This window comes from Sander vitreus, chromosome 17 (genome assembly GCF_031162955.1).
Source record: "Sander vitreus isolate 19-12246 chromosome 17, sanVit1, whole genome shotgun sequence".
Taxonomy (NCBI): domain Eukaryota; kingdom Metazoa; phylum Chordata; class Actinopteri; order Perciformes; family Percidae; genus Sander; species Sander vitreus.
The window spans coordinates 3,815,260-3,835,523 of record NC_135871.1 but is presented as its reverse complement, the minus strand read 5'-3'; the positions used below and the strand labels follow the sequence as shown (position 1 = coordinate 3,835,523).

General features: G+C 41.1%; 1 protein-coding gene across 1 annotated transcript in view; it reads left to right on the top strand.

The window, feature by feature from the left end:
* The window catches only part of rims1a (regulating synaptic membrane exocytosis 1a), a 154,411-nt gene that overhangs the window by 112,530 nt on the left and 21,617 nt on the right, over nt 1–20,264 (top strand). The window contains exons 16-25 of the mRNA XM_078273541.1: nt 1,096–1,243; nt 1,577–1,633; nt 5,548–5,713; nt 6,851–6,958; nt 7,470–7,529; nt 10,772–10,849; nt 15,211–15,300; nt 17,687–17,770; nt 19,229–19,285; nt 19,621–19,686. Coding sequence (XP_078129667.1) covers nt 1,096–1,243; nt 1,577–1,633; nt 5,548–5,713; nt 6,851–6,958; nt 7,470–7,529; nt 10,772–10,849; nt 15,211–15,300; nt 17,687–17,770; nt 19,229–19,285; nt 19,621–19,686 — 914 coding nt within the window. The remainder of the gene's footprint in view (nt 1–1,095; nt 1,244–1,576; nt 1,634–5,547; nt 5,714–6,850; nt 6,959–7,469; nt 7,530–10,771; nt 10,850–15,210; nt 15,301–17,686; nt 17,771–19,228; nt 19,286–19,620; nt 19,687–20,264) is intronic.

Genomic DNA, 20,264 nt, shown 5'->3' with positions numbered 1-20,264 from the left:
CAATAAAAAGTCCTGTAAGTAGGCCTACAGCTCCTGTTTCACAGGTAAAACTCACATTTCAATGTCTTATGTGAGAACATCAGAACATCAGTTTCCACACATTCAAAAAAGTCCTGTTCTTAGTTAAGTTGTGAAGTAGCTCATCACGGAGCATTTATCTTGTGTTGATCACACTGGACGGCAGTAGAGGAGGTTGTAGAATGTCTCAAAAGAAAAGTTAAGCTGACCTTCCGCTAACATTTGGCAGGGATCAGAATCGGGTTATTCTGCCCTCAGCCCTCTCTATTTCCATCACAATTAGTTTTCTAGTTAGGCCACTTTGTGACTCGGTTTGTAAACGTTTATAGCATGCAATGCTGTAATCCTGCATTTTTCTGTGTACAGTGATGCAACCAGTGCAGGGTTTGACTAACTTACAGCTTTAAAATGAGGTTTGACTTGGGGGTTTCTCGACTGATGATTTGAATCATTTACGTGTGGGGGGCAGCCCTATTTCCTGTAGTAGCTGGGAGCTGTTTAGTTTGTATCATAAAAGCTCCATTAAACCGATTGGACGCTACCTGCTCAGCAGCAAATGGCAGACAAAGTTAGCGACTTGCTGGTGAACATAGTTATGCATTTAGCAGCTAAAGAGGCAGATTGGTCTCTGGTGGAGACCAAACCAGAGCTAAAAAGAGAGTGAATATTGGACTTAGATTTGTCACTTGGACACAAGCATGACTCCAAATGAATGTGAGTCTTGCTCTGTGTCTGCTGAATGTGTATATTGTGTTTGCTAATGTGTTTGCCATATCAACTTTGTAAGGTGATAGATGAAATGCCTGTATGTCAGCTTGTTCCGCTTGATTCCCCCCCCCCCACAAAAATCAATGAAAGCAGCTTTAACTTATGTCTTTAAAAGAGATTGTTTGTGTTACTTTGGTGCAAAACATGAAATGCATCACTTCTTCTGTGACAGTGGATGTTTAGAGCTGCACATGTAAAAGCTTTCCTGATATATTTCAATAAACTGCCTCTGCTGTCTGTGTCATATCCATCAGCAGTCATGAACGGCAGCAAAACATTTCATTACTGTGTGGATTATGACTTGAGCAGATCCTGATAGAGCTGGAGACGGCCTTACTGGACGACAAGCCTCACTTGTATCCACTCCAAACCCATGATGTCTCATCTATACCGCTGCCCCGACCCTCCCCGTACCTGCCCCGGCGACACGCAGACCCCCCTGGCAAGAAGCTGCAGCGTAAGTGTAAGCGTCTATGAATGCCCTTTATTGGTTTGTACATATTTATGTATATGCTCCTTCATAACCTCTGTGTGTGAGCGTGCGTGTGTGATTCACTGTATAAGAGACATAGGAATGTGTCTGGTTTACTATCAGTGAGCAAAGTATACACATGTAGATCAATGTAAATGTCGGTTTTCCCTACCCTTTCCTAATATTGCACTTGTGCCTGGATATGTGCATGCGTATATGTGTGTGTGTGTGTGTGTGTGTGTGTGTGTGTGTATGTGTGGTGTACATACATATCTATGTGTTTCTGTGTGCGTGCGTGTGTGTGTCTATGACATTTAGGTTCTCAGCGTGTAACAGAGCCTGAATTTGATGAAGGTACAACAGTAATGTCGAAAGGTGGGTGGGGATCATTTCCCATTATTTGTGGTGTTGTTTTGGGGGTTGCTTGGCTGGAATGCATTACTTTTTCTTTTTTGTATAGACACAATCGCATTGTTTGTTTACAATAATCTTCCGGGTAGAAAACTCCTGCGTCCTGTACATACAATTGAACGGGGCCAAGTAAATGGGGACAAGGAACAACTGGAATTACTCTCCTCTCATTCATATAAAATTCATGGTTGATGCTTTCATATCTCAACACCTAATTTACCTTTTGGGCCACAGACTAAAGAACATGACACCACCCAAATTAGCAGTAAGTCCGACCGGCGGTGAGATGTTGCTGTTCCTAATGTTAGATTTGGTGTATCAAAGATGCTAGCAATGCAACACAGGACAGAAAATAAGCACAGCAGAAACATCAGATAGTAAGTTACGGCTGAAAATGACAACAGAAATAAACGTTATTGACATATCTCCGCAATTCAAGTCAACGCCCTTTGTATACTCGAAAGTCATTTTTGTGTAAGCGCAACGTCACAAGCGATTCCATTTATGGCATAAGTTTTGTGCCAAAAATGTATCCCAAAATGTTGTCACAAAATGTATTTCATACACGACAAGCAGCCCTTACACTTATTTTTAAGCACAGGTTACACCAGCTGAGAGAAACTACTGTAAAGAAAGGCTAAAGTAAGATTTAGACAACTGTTTTTATTGTGTTGAAATGAATCTCGATATGTTGATGATAACAATGATAACATGAAGGGCCCTATTTTAACGATCTAAGCGCATGGCGTGAAGCGCCTGGCGCAGGTGGGTTTTTGGGCGTGTACAAATCCACTTTTGCTAGTTTAATGGCAGAAAAAAAGGGTCCGTGCGCCGGGTGCATGGTTCAAAAGGGTTGTACTTAGTGTCTCAATTAATTCATAGGTGTGTTTTGGACGTAACATGCAATAAACCAATCAGAGTGTCATCTCCCATTCCCTTTAAAAGCCAGGCGCGTTTGTAGTTTGGACCTTGGCGCATTGCCATTATGATGGCGGATTTGCTAAGCAGGAAGAAGAGATTTTCAGCAGAAGAAACTGATCTTGCTCGTGTGTGGAGTGAAAGCGCGCAAACTTTTTACTTTTTCGTCGTCTTTTTTGGCACTTTTGTCGCTTTTTCCGATGTTTTTGAAGTTTTTCCTGTTTTTGAAGCTTTTCCGATGTTTTTGGTAGCTTTTCCCGATGTTTTTGAAGCTTGTTTCAACGTTCTTTTGTCAATTATTTTCTTCAAATGCTATAACATTGAATAAAACGAAAGTAGTGAACTGATCATTTATTTTACTTGTGAAGAAAATTGTACTGAACCATCCACGCTGTTTTATTTTGACAATTTGGTTGAAAGACCCAAACCCTACTATGTACTGTATCTGTGTTTCTTGTTAATGAGTAGCCAAGTTAAAAATAGAGACAGAAGGAATGGAACATACGCCACACTACTTTGTCCACCTTTTTCCTTTTTAATTCCCATGCATGGTAAGATAAAATGGAAAACCTTGGTAGCACTTTCCAAAGCAAAACTAATGGCCCACTGTGAGCTTTGAGGTGCTGTCCTTTTTGGAAATGCAAGCAGTGACTTTGGGACCAACAACAAAGCTTGACACCGTCCCACAGATCCCTTCAAGGCTGATCAGTCTCTGTGTTTATATTTTTATCTTCAGATATAGTTCTGTTACACCACCAAAGAAAGAGAAAGTTTTTTTTTAATTACATTTAAAAACAGGACACGGTACTAAAAAATAGCCAGCTGCAGTTCTATTATTAGGCTAATCTTCAAATATCCTCGAGACAGACTGTCCTGTTGTACTTGCCATACAATATGTTTAACGGTTTCATGCTCCCTGCTAAGATATTAGCACTATGTTAAGAGTAGTAAACAAGGATGCTTTGACATAGTTAGCTTACATATTGTGTGATATTAAAGGGTAAGTACTGTTTTTTTCAAACTGGACCCTATTTTTATATGTTTTTGTGTCTAAGTGACTGATGGGAACAACAATCATTTGTTAGTCCAGTATTAAGCAAGATCGCTGCAGCGGCGAAACAAGCTACAATGTAAGTTAATAGGGCAGTTATCAGGCTTGTATTTTCTTTTACAAAAGTGCTTGTTTTACCGCTGACAGGCTCAGATTATTATTCAGACAACATTAGTGTCTGATAGCATTGTGGAAAGGATTTCTAAGGAGGTCGACCTTTCTGTTAAAGAGTAAGATTCTTTTTTTAAACATAAAAACATCCGCGAAATTGCGTTCGCTAAACCCACCAGACTCCATGTAAATAAACAGTCATTTTAGCATCGTAAAATACACTTAATTCAAAGTCGACAGAAACAAAATAAAACTATGAAAAGCCGTTATGGGTCGTCTTTCCACTTTTCCAACCATTACAACTCTAGTTTTGTTTGAAATAAACACATAGTTTACCGATTTACACGTGAAAATATCTTGGCTCTATACACGCTAAAAGTTTTGCTTTTTTATATAGAGTCTGGTGGGTTTAGCGCTAGCGACTTCAGAGCTGTTTCTGGTTAAACAGAAAGGTCTCAAAGAGGTTTTAAAGGTCTGTCTCTGACGGGATCCTTTCCATAATGTTGTCAGACACTTAGAATATTAATCTGAGCCTGTCAGCGGCAAAACCAGCACTTTTGTGAAGGTAAATACAAGCTGGACAATTACCCTAACTTACATTGTAGCTTGTTTCGCCGCAGCCGACTGCAGCGAGCTTGCTTACTACTGGACCAATGTCAAACATTGTTGTTCCCATCAGTCACTTAGACACAAACACATAGGAAAATAGGGTCCAGGTTGAAAAAAACGTCCGTTACCCATTTAAGTCATTGTCATGATCTCTAGGCATTCCAAACCCAGTGCGGGAATGGCAGACTCCATTACCAGCAACGACTACTATATAGAGCAGGGGTTCTCAAACACATCACTCAAAGGTCCGCATCTGATTTTAATTCCAGGTCAAAGGTCTGGAACAATTGACAATAACAACAGAACATTCCGTCCGTTTTTTGAGCTTCATGCAGTAAAAGTACAGCAGTATTCTTAGCTTCATGTAGTAAGAGGAAGTTTTTGTCGCTTCAACATTTTTGTTGTTTTTTTCCTGGCGTTTTGCAACGCTTTTTGCAACGCTTCTGTCACCATGTTTTTGTCGACTTTCTCGATGTTTTTGTCGATTTTTTTGTGTATAGTCAACATTACTATTGATCAATACAAAATGTATTTCAAAATGGAAAACGTTACCTTTCATGGAATCTGCCTAATAGCTTTTTTAAATTCTCATTTTCGCAATTCTGTCCATACGGAAGAGGATTAGGGCCACATGTGAAAGCATTTATTGAGTTCTGAGTTTAAAGTCAGAATTCTGAGAATAAAGTCAGAATTCTGTCAGAATTCAGACTTTTTTGTTTTGTTTGTTGGATCCCCGGATAGCTCAGTTGGTAGCGTGCGTTGGTTGCTCCTCGTCGCAGCAGGCCCCGGTTCGACTCCAACCTGTGGCCCTTTGCTGCATGTCATTCCCCCCTCTTACTCCCCCTTCATATCTTCAGCTGTCCTGTCAAATAAGGGCCTAAAAATGTCCCCTAATTTTTTTTTTTTACTTAAAAATAAAAAGTCAGAATTATGACTTTAAACATTTTTCACGTGGCCTTAATCCTCTTCCGTATGTCCATGATTCTGGTATCACAGAAACTACTGGGCTCCACATTAAGTCTGTGACTGGCCCCAGCCGGGCCCTCATCAAAAAAAGACACTTGCAACCGGGCTAAACAAAATTTCTGGGGGAACCTGTTATGACATATTTACATACATTTTAGAGCAGTTACATTTACTTATGAGAGTGTGTTTATATGTGTGCATGTGCACCGCCATTCCCACCCAGCAGCGGATGGGCGTGGCAGGGAGAGGCAGCGAGAGTCCACGTCTACCCTGGAGGTGCCGGACCAGCAGAGGACGCCGTCCCATCACATACGTTCCCGCTCGGTCTCCCCACACCGCGAGGAGCAGGGACGAATCCGCTCACGGCCACCCAACGTTCCCGCCCAGAGGTGAGGGATAAAGAACGAGACAAGATTTTATTGTAAAGAGCAACATACAAAATTTCAACAGTTGTACTTTTTATACTAACAGAGCGAGTGATATTTAAAGTGATACACCCAAATCTTTTAAGCTAAAAGCTTGAGAGGTTGGCTGTTAAACATTATTAAATGTACCCTTCGTGGAGAGTGGAGGCTATGGCCAGTGACAAGTTTATGCAAGCATAATCCACTTCTTCGCCGCCCATTTTATATCTATCTATTTATATATACAATTTAAAATTGTTAAGTGTTAGTCTTGGGTTGCTTGGCCTGATATCTAATGAAGGATACTGATGAAGGACCCATATCAGCCTGGTGGGAAGACGCTGGCCACTTGTAAAAGGTAAAAGCAGCATGGTTGAGGCAGAGAGGAGGAATGACAGCAAACAGAGTCCATCTACTAATGAAATGTCTGTCTGATGCAGAACACACAGTGCTGCCAGCTCTGCTTTTACTGGCCGAGCCAAATGAGCCCCACCAAGAGTCTGCTGCAACACCACCTGACCACTAACATGACATAAGTCCTTCCTTCCTTCCTTGTCCTTCTTTCTGTCCTTCATTTCCTTCCTTCCTTCCTTCCTTCCTTGTTCTTCTTTTTGTCCTTCCTTCTTTCTGTTCTTTCTTTCTGGCTTCCTTTCTTCCCTGTCCTTCCATCCGTCTGTCCTTCCTTTCCTTCTTTCTGTCCTCCTTTCCTCCCTTGTCCTTCTTCCCTTCTTTCTGTCCGTCCTTCTTCTGGCCTTCCTTCCTTCCTTCCTTCTTCTGTCCTTCCTTCCTTCCTTCTTTCTGTCCTTCCTTCCTTCCCTGTCCTTTATGCCATTCCTTCCTTTCTTCCCTGTCCTTCCTTCCTTCCTTCTTTCTGTCCTTCCTTCCCTGTCCTTCCTTCCGTCCTTCTGTCCTTCCTTCTTCTGTCCTTCCTTCCTTCCTACCTTCATTCCTTCCTTCCTTTCTTCCCTGTCCTTCTTTCTGTCCTTCCTTCCCTGTCCTTCCTTCCCTGTCCTCCTTTCCTTCCTTCCTTCTTTCCGTCCTTCCTTTCCTGTCCTACCTTCCTTCCTTCCTTCTTTCTGTCCTTCCTTCCCTGTTCTTCCTTCCTTCCTTCCTGTCTTTCAGGAGTCTGGATAATGAGCTCCCTCATGCTCGTCGTTCCCGTTCTCCGGCCCGTTACTATGACGCCGCCAGAGGCCGCCACCATGAGCAGGAGTACCTGGATGACAGCAGGTGAGTGTCTGTGTGTGAGCACCGCTTGTAATATATCTGATTAGACTAAATGTCATCAACAACAAAAAAGATGATCTGACTGTGTGCTTTGTGTGTGAATGAGACTGTGTTGCTGCTGATTTAGGTGTGAATCCCCGTCATGAAATTTGCTAAAACTTTATTTCAACATGTTGAAATCTTTTGTTTACCATTATCATTTTTAAAATAATACCTGAATTAGTTTTGCAGCCCTTTCTTTCATTGATTTTCCCATTTTCATGTCTGTTTTCTCTGGGCCTCTAACCACACTCGGTGCAGTAGCTATCTGTTATTGTCATATTGTATGAAGTGACTGTGGAGCCGTGTTTAGACAAAACGGCTTATTGTTGAAATATCTGTGGCATCTCTGTGTGCGTCGTGTATATCAGCGACAGCTTTTCTTTCCTATTCACCATCTTCTCCTTCTGCTCTTCTTGGTTTTTTGACTGTTGTTAATTTCCTAATGTGTCATCCATCCCCATGGTAACCACAGTGAGGTCATCATGATCCACCAGTCAATGCGAGGCAAAAGTGCCGAGTGCCTCCACACCAGGTAAACAGGCCAATCACGACATTTTGTTTACATTTTGTTCTGGATTTGGGTTCTGGATCAGTTGTCGTTGTATGTGCGTAGTATTTGTTATCAGATTATCTCTCCGAAAAAGGCAAATCTATCACTGAGAATACTGTTTAGAAAGGGATGAAAGAGGGAGAAAATATCCTACTGAAATCTAGGCTCTTTTACTTTGCTGTAACAGTGAAATAAGTGTTGTACAAGTAAACACACACACACACACACACACATAAGTAGAAGTAAAATTGTGGACTGGACTTGAAAGATAAGGCTATTAATAGTCTATACTTTTTGTTATAGTCAACAAATGGCATGAAAAAAAACTCCAACAATGTCTCAATTGTCTATCTCTGAATGCTGTTCCACTTCCCTACCATGTATGTGGCTCTCAACCCCAAGGCCATTTGTTTCCACTGAAATTGAAAATACTTCAAAAACTGGTCAGGAAAATGTAGTTTCATTTTTCTTTTAAACGGCAAAAAATATCCAGCTGCACACTGGAGTTTTTTTTTCTTTCACAAACACAGGAGGAATTAGTGCATTTGTTGGGGGACTATTTTCAGCTGTGGATTAATACACATTTGGTGCTCTAGTGCAGGGGTTCTCAAACTTTTTTCAATAATGTACCCCCTTTGAATTGTGTTTTTAAGCCAAGTACCCCCTGACCAGTGCAAAAACATGTTGACATCTATATAAAGAGGAACAACACAGTGTCGGCAGTGAGATCTACTAAACAACAACCTCGGAACTGAAAAACATTTAAATGCTACATTTCAAATGTTCAGAATCCATCACTTACAGTAATTCATTCATTATTATAGTAGAATTATATTTAGGAATTATGCATGACATATTTTTAAGCATTTTGCAAAATGTTCATGTACCCCCTGCAGTACTCCAAAGTACCCCCAGGGGTACGCGTACCCCCATTTGAGAAACACTGCTCTAGTGAGTCTTTGAGGCAGCAGGACAGTGTTTGTAGGATTGAGTCAAGATAAACTACAGTGTGTGTGTGTGTGTGTGTGTGTGTGTGTGTGTGTGTGTGTGTGTGTGTGTGTGTGTGTGTGTGTTTGTTTGTTTGTTTGTTTGTGTGTGTGTGTGTGTGTGTGTGTGTTCATGGTAATGGAAGAACATGTCTCCTTGATGTGTTTTAATGTAGTTTTTGGACAGGGAGAGTACAGGTAGATCAGACTGAGGAAAGGAAAGAGCTGGTTGTTAGTAGTTAGTAATGTAAAGTTTATTTCTAGAGCACATTTAAACACAGCTTTTAGCTAACCAAAGTGCTGTACAGAAACGCACTAAGGTGCCGTATAAAAGAACATCGAAATGTAAAAATAAAAGCACAAAGAAAAGTAGAAAGAAAACACAGACCGAACATCCCAACGACAACACGGCAAGCAGCAATTTGCAAATCCAGAATTATAGACATGATAGCAGACTGAGAGATTGTAGTGTGTTTAAAAGGCCAGTGAGACAAAATGTGTCTTTAGCCTAGATTTAAATAGAAAAATGGAGGGAGCACATAGTTGTACTGCTGCCCCAGATCCACAAGAGGACACTACAGGACCATGCTTGCATTCAGACTCAGTCTCATTCTTAGCATGCTGCTGTTCTACAGCCTTGACTCTGCACTCTGTTCCCATATCCTAATACAGTTTGACGGATCATGACTATTACCGTCATTTACCTATGCGTACCACATGTACTGTAGTTACCCTCACTTGCATAGGCGTAGATTTCGGGGGGGTGCAGGGGATATGTCCCCCTCAAAAAATATGAAAGACAACGCACTACCCAAAAGAGTTCAAAAATAACTGTTCAATACAACAATGTAGTGAACATTACAGGGGAATAATTAATGGTGATCATTTCATTTACGTAAATAAAGACATTTGCACTATACATTGATGCAGAAAAGGCACAAATTGTTGCATAAAAATTCACCAGATTGCCGTAAATGAAGTGTTTGATACTCACAATTTTCTGGGGGACGACCCCCAGACCCCACAGTTATAACGCGACCCTTCCCCCCCCCCCCAATGTTGAAACAAAACCTACGCCCTTGGGTCTTGACAGTCAAAGAGGTAAGTGTTACACGCTTAAGAACACACGTGTATGTCTCATCAGAGGCGTCTCCGTATACAGCCATACCTCTCAGAGAGAAGCGTGGAAAAGCTGGTAACATTTTCTATTGGCACCGTCTACACACAGATGTGTTTGAGGGAGGAGGGTGTTTTTAAGCGTGTCAGTAGAGATCAGTGGTGGAAGAAGTATTCAGATCCTTTACTTAAGGAAAAGTACTAATAACACATTGTTAAAAAAAATACTCTCTTACAAGTTAAAGTCCTGCATTGAAAATGTTACTTAAGTGAAAAAAGTATGTAAGTATCATCAGGAAAATGTACTTAAAGTATTACAAGTAAAAGTACTTAATGCAGAAACATTTTAGAAATTGGAAACAAGCCAAACAGTTCTGTCAATCAACTAAGTGTTTAATCGACTAATCATTTCAGCTGGACTTGTAGGTCTGTATATTGTTGGGTAGTTTCATTTATAATAAATACTTGTATTATACAAACTGCATGTGTTTTGTGTGCAAAATCTGAATTTGTAAAGTAACTAAAGCTGTCAGATGAATGTAGTGGAGTAAAAAGTACAATATTTCTCTCTGAAATATAGCGGAGTAGAAGTAGAAAGTGGCATGAAAAGAAAAGACTCAATTAAAGTACAAGTACTGTACCTCAACATGTGTACTTAAGTACAGTACTTGAGTACTTACTTACATTCCACCACTGGTAAAGATGAGAGCTTGCTTTTGATGCTTGTATGCATGTCATGCTGTAGTTCTACTCGCTTACACTGCAAAAACGTACACGCTTAGCCAGTGATTTAGCAAAGAATGTCTAGAAACATATCAGACGACAGTACGACTGTTGTAAAGAAATACCTGACAGTCCTGAAACATGACTTGTTTTTTTAATGTAAGTAAATAATTGGATGTAAAAATGGAATAAATCAGCTGATGAGCTAAACCTCTTTGAACAACATATCTTCGAATAAGCTTAATAGCATAATACATACAATCACTGGATAAGTTAGCACCTTTTGTGACCTACAACACTTTCTGTCTGTCTGTGCAAACAGTCCCACAGACTTTTTCTCCTCTTCCACCCATTCCTCCCATTTTCCTACTTCTGTCTGCTGCATGCATGCTAACATAGGAGATCTACTAGGCACAATAACACACTGCCACCTAAGATGCCCCTTTTGTTCAACGGTATCCCCAAACATACAAACAGGTAAGTCCACAGGTAAGGGTTCAGTAGGCTTCAAACAAACAAAGTGTTTATACCAGGAAGTGTTTTACTCTGTATTCCTATTTCAACGTTTTCTTTGAAACAACCAACTCAATGTTACTGAAAATTGAAACACCCCCCCACCTTCCTTAAAATGTAACGACCCACCCTATAGGTTTATGTTACGGCCACCACTTTGAATTATTTCAACTTCATTTCTGAGAAATCATGTTTTTTCTTTGTCAGCTTGGCATGGCAGACAGCTATATATAATATAACACCCATGGGCATTGGCAGCCATTGCTACAGAGTTCAACAGTGTGGTTCCGGAAGTAAAAATCCCATTCAATTTTCTCCAAGGATTTTCATCATCAGCCATTATGTCTAAACCAGCCAAGGTAGACTGACAGCGAGCTCCGAGGTTGTGAAACGAAAGTTTCTGCTCCTGTAGAAGCTAGAAGTCTGTATGAAATCAACCTTGTTTTAAGAAAAACATGTTTTATTCGCAATCTTTTAATACTAAGTGAAATACTACACTACCCACAATCCTAAGCGTAACAGCAACATCTCTGATCGGTCCAAGTCTGTTACCATGAAAATGTTTACCGTACCTGCAAACCCGCGATCGAGCTCCTCCCACTAAAGTCTATGATAGTTTCTGTACACAGTCTTTGCCTTTTTTACTATTTTCAAAAAAATGTTGGCATGATATCTCTCTTAGTTGGTTGGCTTGGTTCCAGATATAAAACAAAAAAGTGGACGCCCACTGTTGATCTCTATGGGGAAGAATCCAGTCCGAGTGACGAATCAGAGCAGTAGCAGGTTTAAAAACACGGCACAATGGTTGCTGAATTCATCTAAAACTGACCCAGAATCCAAAAGAGAATTTATTTAAGCTGAAGATTGTATTATAATAGTTTGCTTCTGCCATCTCTTGCCGGTATGTAAATTGTAACACAAGTTTACTCTTAGAGATTGGATGATTCGTGCACCCTGGAACTCAAAGTTTACGTCTACCCTGAGGTTTACGCAGGCTTACACATTTGACGTTTTAATCAAAGAACCACAGATTTTCCAATGCAGGTGTTCATCTTTTTCACCATTGATACAACTGGGAGTGTTCCATGCCCATCTAAGCCGAGGAAGTGCTCCAACTACAGTATGAGTCAACTTAAACTGTCTATGGATAGAATGAATGCGATTTGAACTTCCAAAAGCAAGGGGTGCCCAAAATAGGTTCTCCCAAAAAGTATTCCATTATAGCTTCCTCTTGGATGTATCAAACTATATAGAGTATGTTTCCCATAAAGTATTTATTAGAAGATAACCCCTTGAGATGAATCATCTCAGTTTTTCGAGGGGGTCCAAACTGTCTTCCCAATCTCTCTCCACTAAAATTTCGTTGTTTTTTGCGCGCCTTTGTAGTCTTGACGCAACAAAATGGGGATAACTGCACACACTTTAGGAGAGTCTCTTCTCAAAGGAAGAACAACACACAGTGACAGTGCAAAGAATGCTTGAGAGAGAAGTTCGAACCCTGCCTGCTTTTGCACCTCCACACTCCTAGCCAATGTTCTGTTCAAGGAAAGTAACAAAAAATGTCCGATGTTGGAAAGAGTCTTTTTAGACACGATCTTTGACAAGCACTTTGTTTGAAGCATACTGAGGCCTTTACACATTTCCGTGGTGCCAGTGTGAAATTTTCTCAACCTGTGGAGAAGCCCATACTCCCTTTATTGTAAAAATGTTGATCGTCTCCAATATTAGAGTTCCGAACTCTGCAGACTTCCTTTTATGTGAGTATTTTCTACAGCAGCAGGAGCTTCACAGATTCATTTCCAATCTGTGCTTTCTTTCCTCTCTTTTGTTTTTGTTTCATTTGCAAATGCATCCTGTTTTAAAAAAAAATGTTCCTCCTGTGACTAGTTCCACCCTGCCTGCATGTCGAAACATACGCTCTGTCGTGGGATCGCACATGTTCATGGCAACACGCAGCTCCATCACACGCTGCGCTGTAATGTTCACAGATGACGTGACTTTGGTAAGAAACACACATGCGTGCAGATTAGATAGACAGACAGACAGACAGACAGACAGACAGATAGATAGATAGATAGATAGATAGATAGATAGACTTTATTAATCCTGTGGTATCACTACAATCCCAATTCACTGTGTTACAGCAGCAAGTTACAAGGACCTACACACTCACTCACACACATACAGAAAATACAAGGAATATACTAGAAATAATAAATAAGATTGATAAAAGAAAATTGATAAAATAAGATAACAAAAGATCAAAATACCAGAACAAAAAAAAATACTCAGAGGAATGAAAAGAATGTACATGTAGATACTGTAGAATAAAATGTACAACCTACAATGAAATATGCATATTAAAGTGCTCATATTATGCTTTTTGGCTTTTCCCTTTCCTTTATTGTGTTATATATTTTTGTGTGTGCATGTAATAGGTTTACAAAGTGAAAAAGCCCAAAGTCCACCCCAAAGAGACTTACCATCTCCAACAGAAAACACTGTTCACAAACTGCTCCAAACAGCTCTATTGTAGTCCAGCCTTTACTTTTGTGACAAATGTGCGTCACTTTGTAACACGTTATAATGCTTGCATAGCTGCTAGCATGGCACGCCCTCATACTCTGCTTCTGACTGGCTAGTAGTCCTTACTTAGGTACTGCGCATGTGCGACTCCCAACAAAGATGGAACAGAAGTGAGATGTCTCACTCTGTAGCTAAAAAAAGAGGAGAGAGACCTAAAAAAGAGGAGCTGTAAGCAATGTGCAGTACAACAAATATATGGTGTTTTTTGAAAATGATACCATGTAAACCTATTCTGATACAACCTCTAAATACAATTATGAACCTGAAAATGAGCATACTATGAGCGCTTTAAATATGAAGTAGCCAGCGTGCAAGTAGCATAATAGTGCAATATTGTAATGTGTGAGGTAGTGAGATAGTTATCTCACACTCAGATTATTATTATTAGTTAGAGCGTAAACCGTGCCAGGTTTTGAGAAAAGTGCATTCCATCATTTGGAATCAAACAAACACATTTCCACTCTGAATCATTTTCATGACAACTTAAGCCCAGTTCAGACCAAAGATTGGCGATGAGATGAAACCGTTTTAGAACGTTGCAGAGAAAAGTTTCAGCGGTCTGAACCGGCCCGTCTCAGCTCGACTCAAACCAGCTGATGGTTCTGGCTGATGATCGCCGCGATTCAGCTGGTCGAGTCTCCAGACACCTTAGAACGTAAGAGACGTCACCTGTTTCAACAGCCAATAGAGAAGTCAGCTGGTCAAGTCAGCTACAATTAAAATGATCCATAATCCATTTTATTTCTGTTACAAACTGTTAACGGAGGCTCAACGTGCGCCCGTGAGCACGTGCAGCGGAGCGAGCTGGAGAGTGACTGATGAGAGGGAGTGCCTAGGACAAAGCCGTGAGTCAGAGAAATAAAACGTTTTCGCCAATTCATCACTAGAAATGTGACTAGCAAGTGAACAAATCTTTGGTCTCAACTGGGCTTTAAGGCTCTGACACAGCAACCCGACGGCCGACCATCGGCAGAAAAGGCAGTCGGACTGATCAGTCAGCTCCCGTCTCCCCGAGTGGGTCAAAAAAGTGCCTCGGAACACACCGAAGCCACGCCAACTTGAGCGTACGTTCTGTGCGTGCACGAGACGCAATACGTCTCCATAACAGCAAGCGGCGCTAATCTGTATTGTCGCCCAAAAAATGAAAATCGGAAATGACGGAACATCTCTCTAGACCTAGTAAACACAGAGCACGCTGTCGTCAGTCACTGTTTTTATCAGAGAGTGTTGATAGTAGTCAAGAAGGATCGTTGTTGTCATTACTCGCTGAATGGAAGAAAATACGATGGCTAATAATAAGAAAATACTGGCGTTGTCAGCTCCGGTTTTCTCATGCACTGATTCGCTAGTCAAGGGCTAGCACTCCACCAGTCAGATTGGTCATTGAGTCCTACTGCCCACTGGCCGATTCAACGAGTCAAATCGGCCAAAATGAACCCCGATGGCTCCTCCGACTGACGACGGCACGTAACACACCGAACAGACTCGAGTCACCGACATCACTAGACTGTCCGACGGCCGATAATCGGGTTGGTGTGTCAGCGCCTTTACAGACACTCCCATCCTTACAGCAGCAAGCCAGTCATGGTTTATCTCTCAGAATAGCATTATGGTTTTAGGGATTCTTTCTTTTAAAACATTTGTTTCTGTTTGTCCATTGTTTTTTTCTCTTTGTGTTTGTTTCTGTCCTCTCCTCCTGTCCGTCCATTGGATGGCATGTTGTGCCATGGTGCCTCTAGTGATCTGCAGCCTTCTCTGGACAGGGTTAGGAGTGCTAGCGCCAACTGTCTGACTCCAGACAATCATGCCCCCTCACCAGAGACTGAAAGGTACCAGCCTCTGTTCCCCACCACCCCTCCTGTAGTGCTCCAGTAGTCTCTTATCCCCTACCTTTCCCGGTCTTTGTAGTTCTTTCTCCCTTCTGAATGGTCCTACACTTGCTGAAGATATAGCTTCCCCCTTTCTCACTCTAACTAGACCCCATCGCCGTACACGCCACTTTATTATTCCAAACAGCTGTTTCACACAGCAGCTCCCATGTTTTGCCACAATCCTCAAGTTGTGTATGAAGGTGCAACGGTTTTCTAAAACTGACATGAGTAGATCATCCATTAGCAATAATAATTCATACTTTTATTTGTTCTATTGCTTAATAGGCTTGCGCTGATTGGCGATCAGATTGTATATCGACGATTGAAGAAATAATCAGCGATTGGTTTTTCCTACGCCTATAACTCAAGCGATTTTAACTAACTTACTATCAGAACTAAGTAACTAAATAATATCACCTCCAACATGGCAAATAACTACAGTTACATTACCTACGGAACAGGATTAGGGCCACATGTGAAAACATTTACTTAAGTTCTGAATTTAAAGTCAGACTTCTGAGAATGAAGTCAGAATTCTAAGTAGATTTTTAAAAGTAAGTAGAAAAAAGTCAGAATTCTATGATTAAAGTAAAAAAAAAAAACTAATTCTGATTTTATTCTCAGAATTCTGACTTTAATCTCAGAACTCAAATACATTTTTTCACACGTGGTCCTAATCCTCTTCCGTAATTACCACTAAAGGAGGCAGAGGAATAGCTAAACATTTGACACGCTGATCATCAGAGAGCCGGAGAGTGAGAGAGAGAAGCCATCGCTAACTACGTAGCTAAAGTAGCTAACAGAACTGAATAGCGTGTAAACAACTGTGGAATTAGCGAGAAAGTCGCTGAAAGAAGGAGAGAGCTGTGAGTGCTTGATTGAACTAGCGTAGGTTTAAATGTAAAGTGGATAATTAGCCGCTGTAATGAAAAATATGACAAAACCAACTGTGTCTAGCTACCGTAGCAATACGCTATCACTGTCAGCAACACAGAAGTATTGTCAAATGAAAATGTAGCTATAACGTTACGCTTACCGCTGCATGTCAGCCAAGCAGGAGGCAGGACAGCCAAGCCGGTGTAGCTAGTTTCATTGATTAAAGTGGAAGTCTCTCCACATATGCATATGTTAAAAGTACGTGTTCAATGTAGCTAGCGCTAGCCTGTCAGACAGGCAATAAGGTCACATATCGGCAATCTCGAGTACCCACGATTGGATAATTTAAAAATATAAGCGATCGCTCAAGCCTATTGCTTAACTCTGTAACAATTTAGCCAAATTTCATATCATTGAAGTATCACTTTCTGGACAACTTCGACAACCCATCAAAGATTGACTTCCTGACAACAGAATCGGTGCACCTCTTCTTGTTCACCTTACCTTATTTACTGTATCTAAAGATGAATCCCTTCACCAATCGGCCTACTTTACCCTGCTTAGCTTCACACGGTCCAGGCTGCATTGGAATCAACCCTTCAACCACTCGTGCGTCTAATTTGTTAGCTTCACTCCTTAATTATAACCAGCATAACTGTCTCCAGTGTCTTTTTTATTAACACTGAATAGGACCAGCTGTCCTGCTTTATCCAGAGATTTCTGGTGCCTGTGCTACTTTCTTGCTCAACCATCATCCACAAAAATGTATTCAAGTCTGTTTTATTGCAATACTCACATGCTATATGAATGTTGAAAGAGTTGTGGATCCCTGTAATCATTCATCCTGTCCACACTGGCTGTGAAGGGATACCTTCGTAGTGTGACTACAGTGTAAAAGATAAGGGTCAAAATACTCAGTCCTCCTTCCATTCATCTTTATCCTGGAAGTCGTGTGTAGGTTTATTGTTGGTGTTTTGTTGGCAACAAATCTGCATGCGACTGCCAGGACATTGTTGATTGTTTACAGCTAAACAAAATATACATAAAGGGAATATTGTAATCAAAAGATTTTAACTTTGGATTGCCATATACCCAGATATTTCCCTCGGGAGTTGGTGGGCACCAACACAGAGCTAAAAGAAGAGGGAATATCAGACTTTTTATTTGTTGGGTGGACCGAATAACAACTCCAAATTAAAGCTGATATTGCTCCATGTCTACTGGATGTGTAAATAGGCAAATGTTTGCTCTAACAAGTTTGCCATATCTACTTAATAAGGTGATTGTTGTTCAGTGTTCTGCTGCCCCCAAGTTGCCAAAAAATACATGTAGCCATGTCAGGCACAAAGACACGCGGACAGCTTTTCACTATGTACATACCCAATAATGGAATAGCATGGCTTTCTCATTTTGTAATGGCTTGCTGATTTGGTCATATGGGTGATATATTTTGTATGTGTACACATAGAATATCTTTGTCCCATTCCCTGCCCCGGAGACGTCCGGCAAGCCCCAGGATTCTTATCCAACATGCTTCCCCTGAAGATGACAGGTACCCTTTTGTGGACCCGCAGCCACTTCCTCTTAGAGCTTGACTAATGCCTTCAAATCTGATGCCATTATGAACCAAACCCAAACGTTTTTGTGTTAAATAATAAAAGGAGAACTATTTTTTTTACAAGGCACATCATCACCCAGTACTGACTGAAATCCTCTGGGTTCAGTTGGGTCTTATTGGGTTCAGGCAGATGTCAAGCTCTTCCTCATATTCCCAGCTGGCACCAATCTCTTTGCTGAGTTGTGATATTTCTGATTAGCTGGGAGTGAATTTGCAACCTAAACTATTCCAACTTATTCTACTCTGATCAAAGTGTAGTGAGTGACTTTATCTTGTATCAAATAAAACAAGTACAATTTAACTTACTTTAGCCTTATTTAGTGCAAATGCCTTTAAAGGAAAAGTTTTTTTTTGCTGAGAGTTTGATAAGAAGACCCATACCACTCTCATATTTGTCTGTTAAGTATGAAGTTACAGCCAGGACAAAGTTAGCTTAGCTTAGCATAAAGACTCCAATCAGGGGGAATCAACTAGCCTGGATCGGCCCAAAGGAATGGGTTAACAAACGAGACATAATGTGCTAATCAGGGAGCTGTGGAGGTACTGTTAGGACTGTGGCAGTGGATTTTGTTACCTGGAACATAGCCATAGCTGTTTTCCTCTATTTCAAGTCTGTATGCTAGGCTATGCTAATATGTCTTGGCTTTAGCTTCATATTTAACACAGATAAGAGTGTGGTATCAATCATCTTATCACTTTATTTTACCAAAATACAAGATACACTCACAAGCTATTCTTGTCACGTTTTGCAATTTAGTTTCCTATTGCTAAGCCTAAACTCCTGAGTTGTGGTCAATGAGCTGGACACAGTGAAAGTGAACATGATATACAATGTAGAACTTGTCAAAATAAAAGTCAGTGTCCTGTAGGCATAGACAAGTTCTACTTTGTTTCATACTGTGTCAATCACATCGTGTAAAGGGGGTTGCTTGTATGGGTTTTCAGCTTGTGGGTGGTGTTTTTCTGGTTTGTAATTTGTTGGAGAGTTATAGCGATAGTTTTCGTCCCTGGTTGTTGTTGCCGAACGTTTGTCTTGTTGCTTTTCTCTCCTTCCTTCGCGGTTTTTAGTTCCCTTGTTTGTTCTCTTCTGAACTAGTAGCTTGTACTGGTTTTGGTGTGAAGTCCTGCCTTGTTGAGTTTGCTTCCTGCAGTCTTTTCGAGTGTACGTTTTGTTCTGGGAATTGCATCTGCAGCTTCTGTGTGCTCGCCTTCTCCTCTCAGTCTTTAAGAAGTCTCTCTTTTTCAAGGCTTAGTGCTCAGAAATGTCCATAATTCATATCAGAAGTGTGACTGTGTGTGTGTCTGTGTGTGTGTGTGTGTGTGTGTGTGTGTGTGTGTGTGTGTGTGGCTGTGCATGTATCATCCTTGTCATCTTCATGTCCATGAATGGAGAATATGGATGCCACTTCCTACTCAAGAGACTTTAATTCACATCAGTACAAAGAAGAGGTACACACACACACACACACACACACACACACACACACACACACACACACTTACGTGTACACACACGCACACACACACAGGCACAGTTACAGATGAAGCATGAGTGTGTGACACCCCTTATTCATACCACAATCACACCATCCATCACAGCATGCCGCCTATTTCCTGTTTTCCAGATCATAAACTTGTAAGGCCAATGACAGCCCGCTGACAGAGTCAGCCTCTTCTAAATCTAAATGATGTATCCTCCATCATGCTCTCTTCCATCTCATCTATCCTTCCATATTTTTTTTCTCTTTGTGTATTGTTCCCTTTGCTCATCCACCATTCTCCAGGCAGCCTCGGACCTTGGAGATACCTGTGTGTCAGGCTCTTGGCAGGAAGCTCCCTGACAATGGCAGGTAAGGCATGTACTGTAGGCTCAGCACATGTCAAACAGTTGGTTATGAAGTCATTGGTGGGAACTTGAAATTACACGACCAACTACAAAATTCTAGTTGACTCTAATGCTGGTAGCTTTTCCAATCTGTTAGAAGCCATCTTTTTTACTGTAAGTTAGTCTCAAGCCCCATTCGTGCAGAATTAATATTACACAGTACACAGTAAGGGTGTCGCGATTTAAATCGAAAACCGATCAAAATGAGCTTTTGAAAAATTAAAAGCAGGATTGGTGTTTCCAAAGTTCTCTTTTTCTCTCTCCAACCCAGCCTATTTGCGCACATCCAAAAGAAAAAAACAACAGACACAGCGACACTTACCTGGTAGCATGCAGCTAAAGACACAGGGTAATGTAAGCTTACCGGTAGCCTGCAGCTAAAGACACAGGGTAACGTAAGCTTACCGGTAGCCTGCAGCTAAAGACACAGGGTAACATAAGCTTACTGGTAGCCTGCAGCTAAAGACACAGGGTAATGTAAGCTTACCGGTAGCCTGCAGCTTGACTTTTCCAGACTCAATGGCCGCTGCCAGAGTCGGAGGT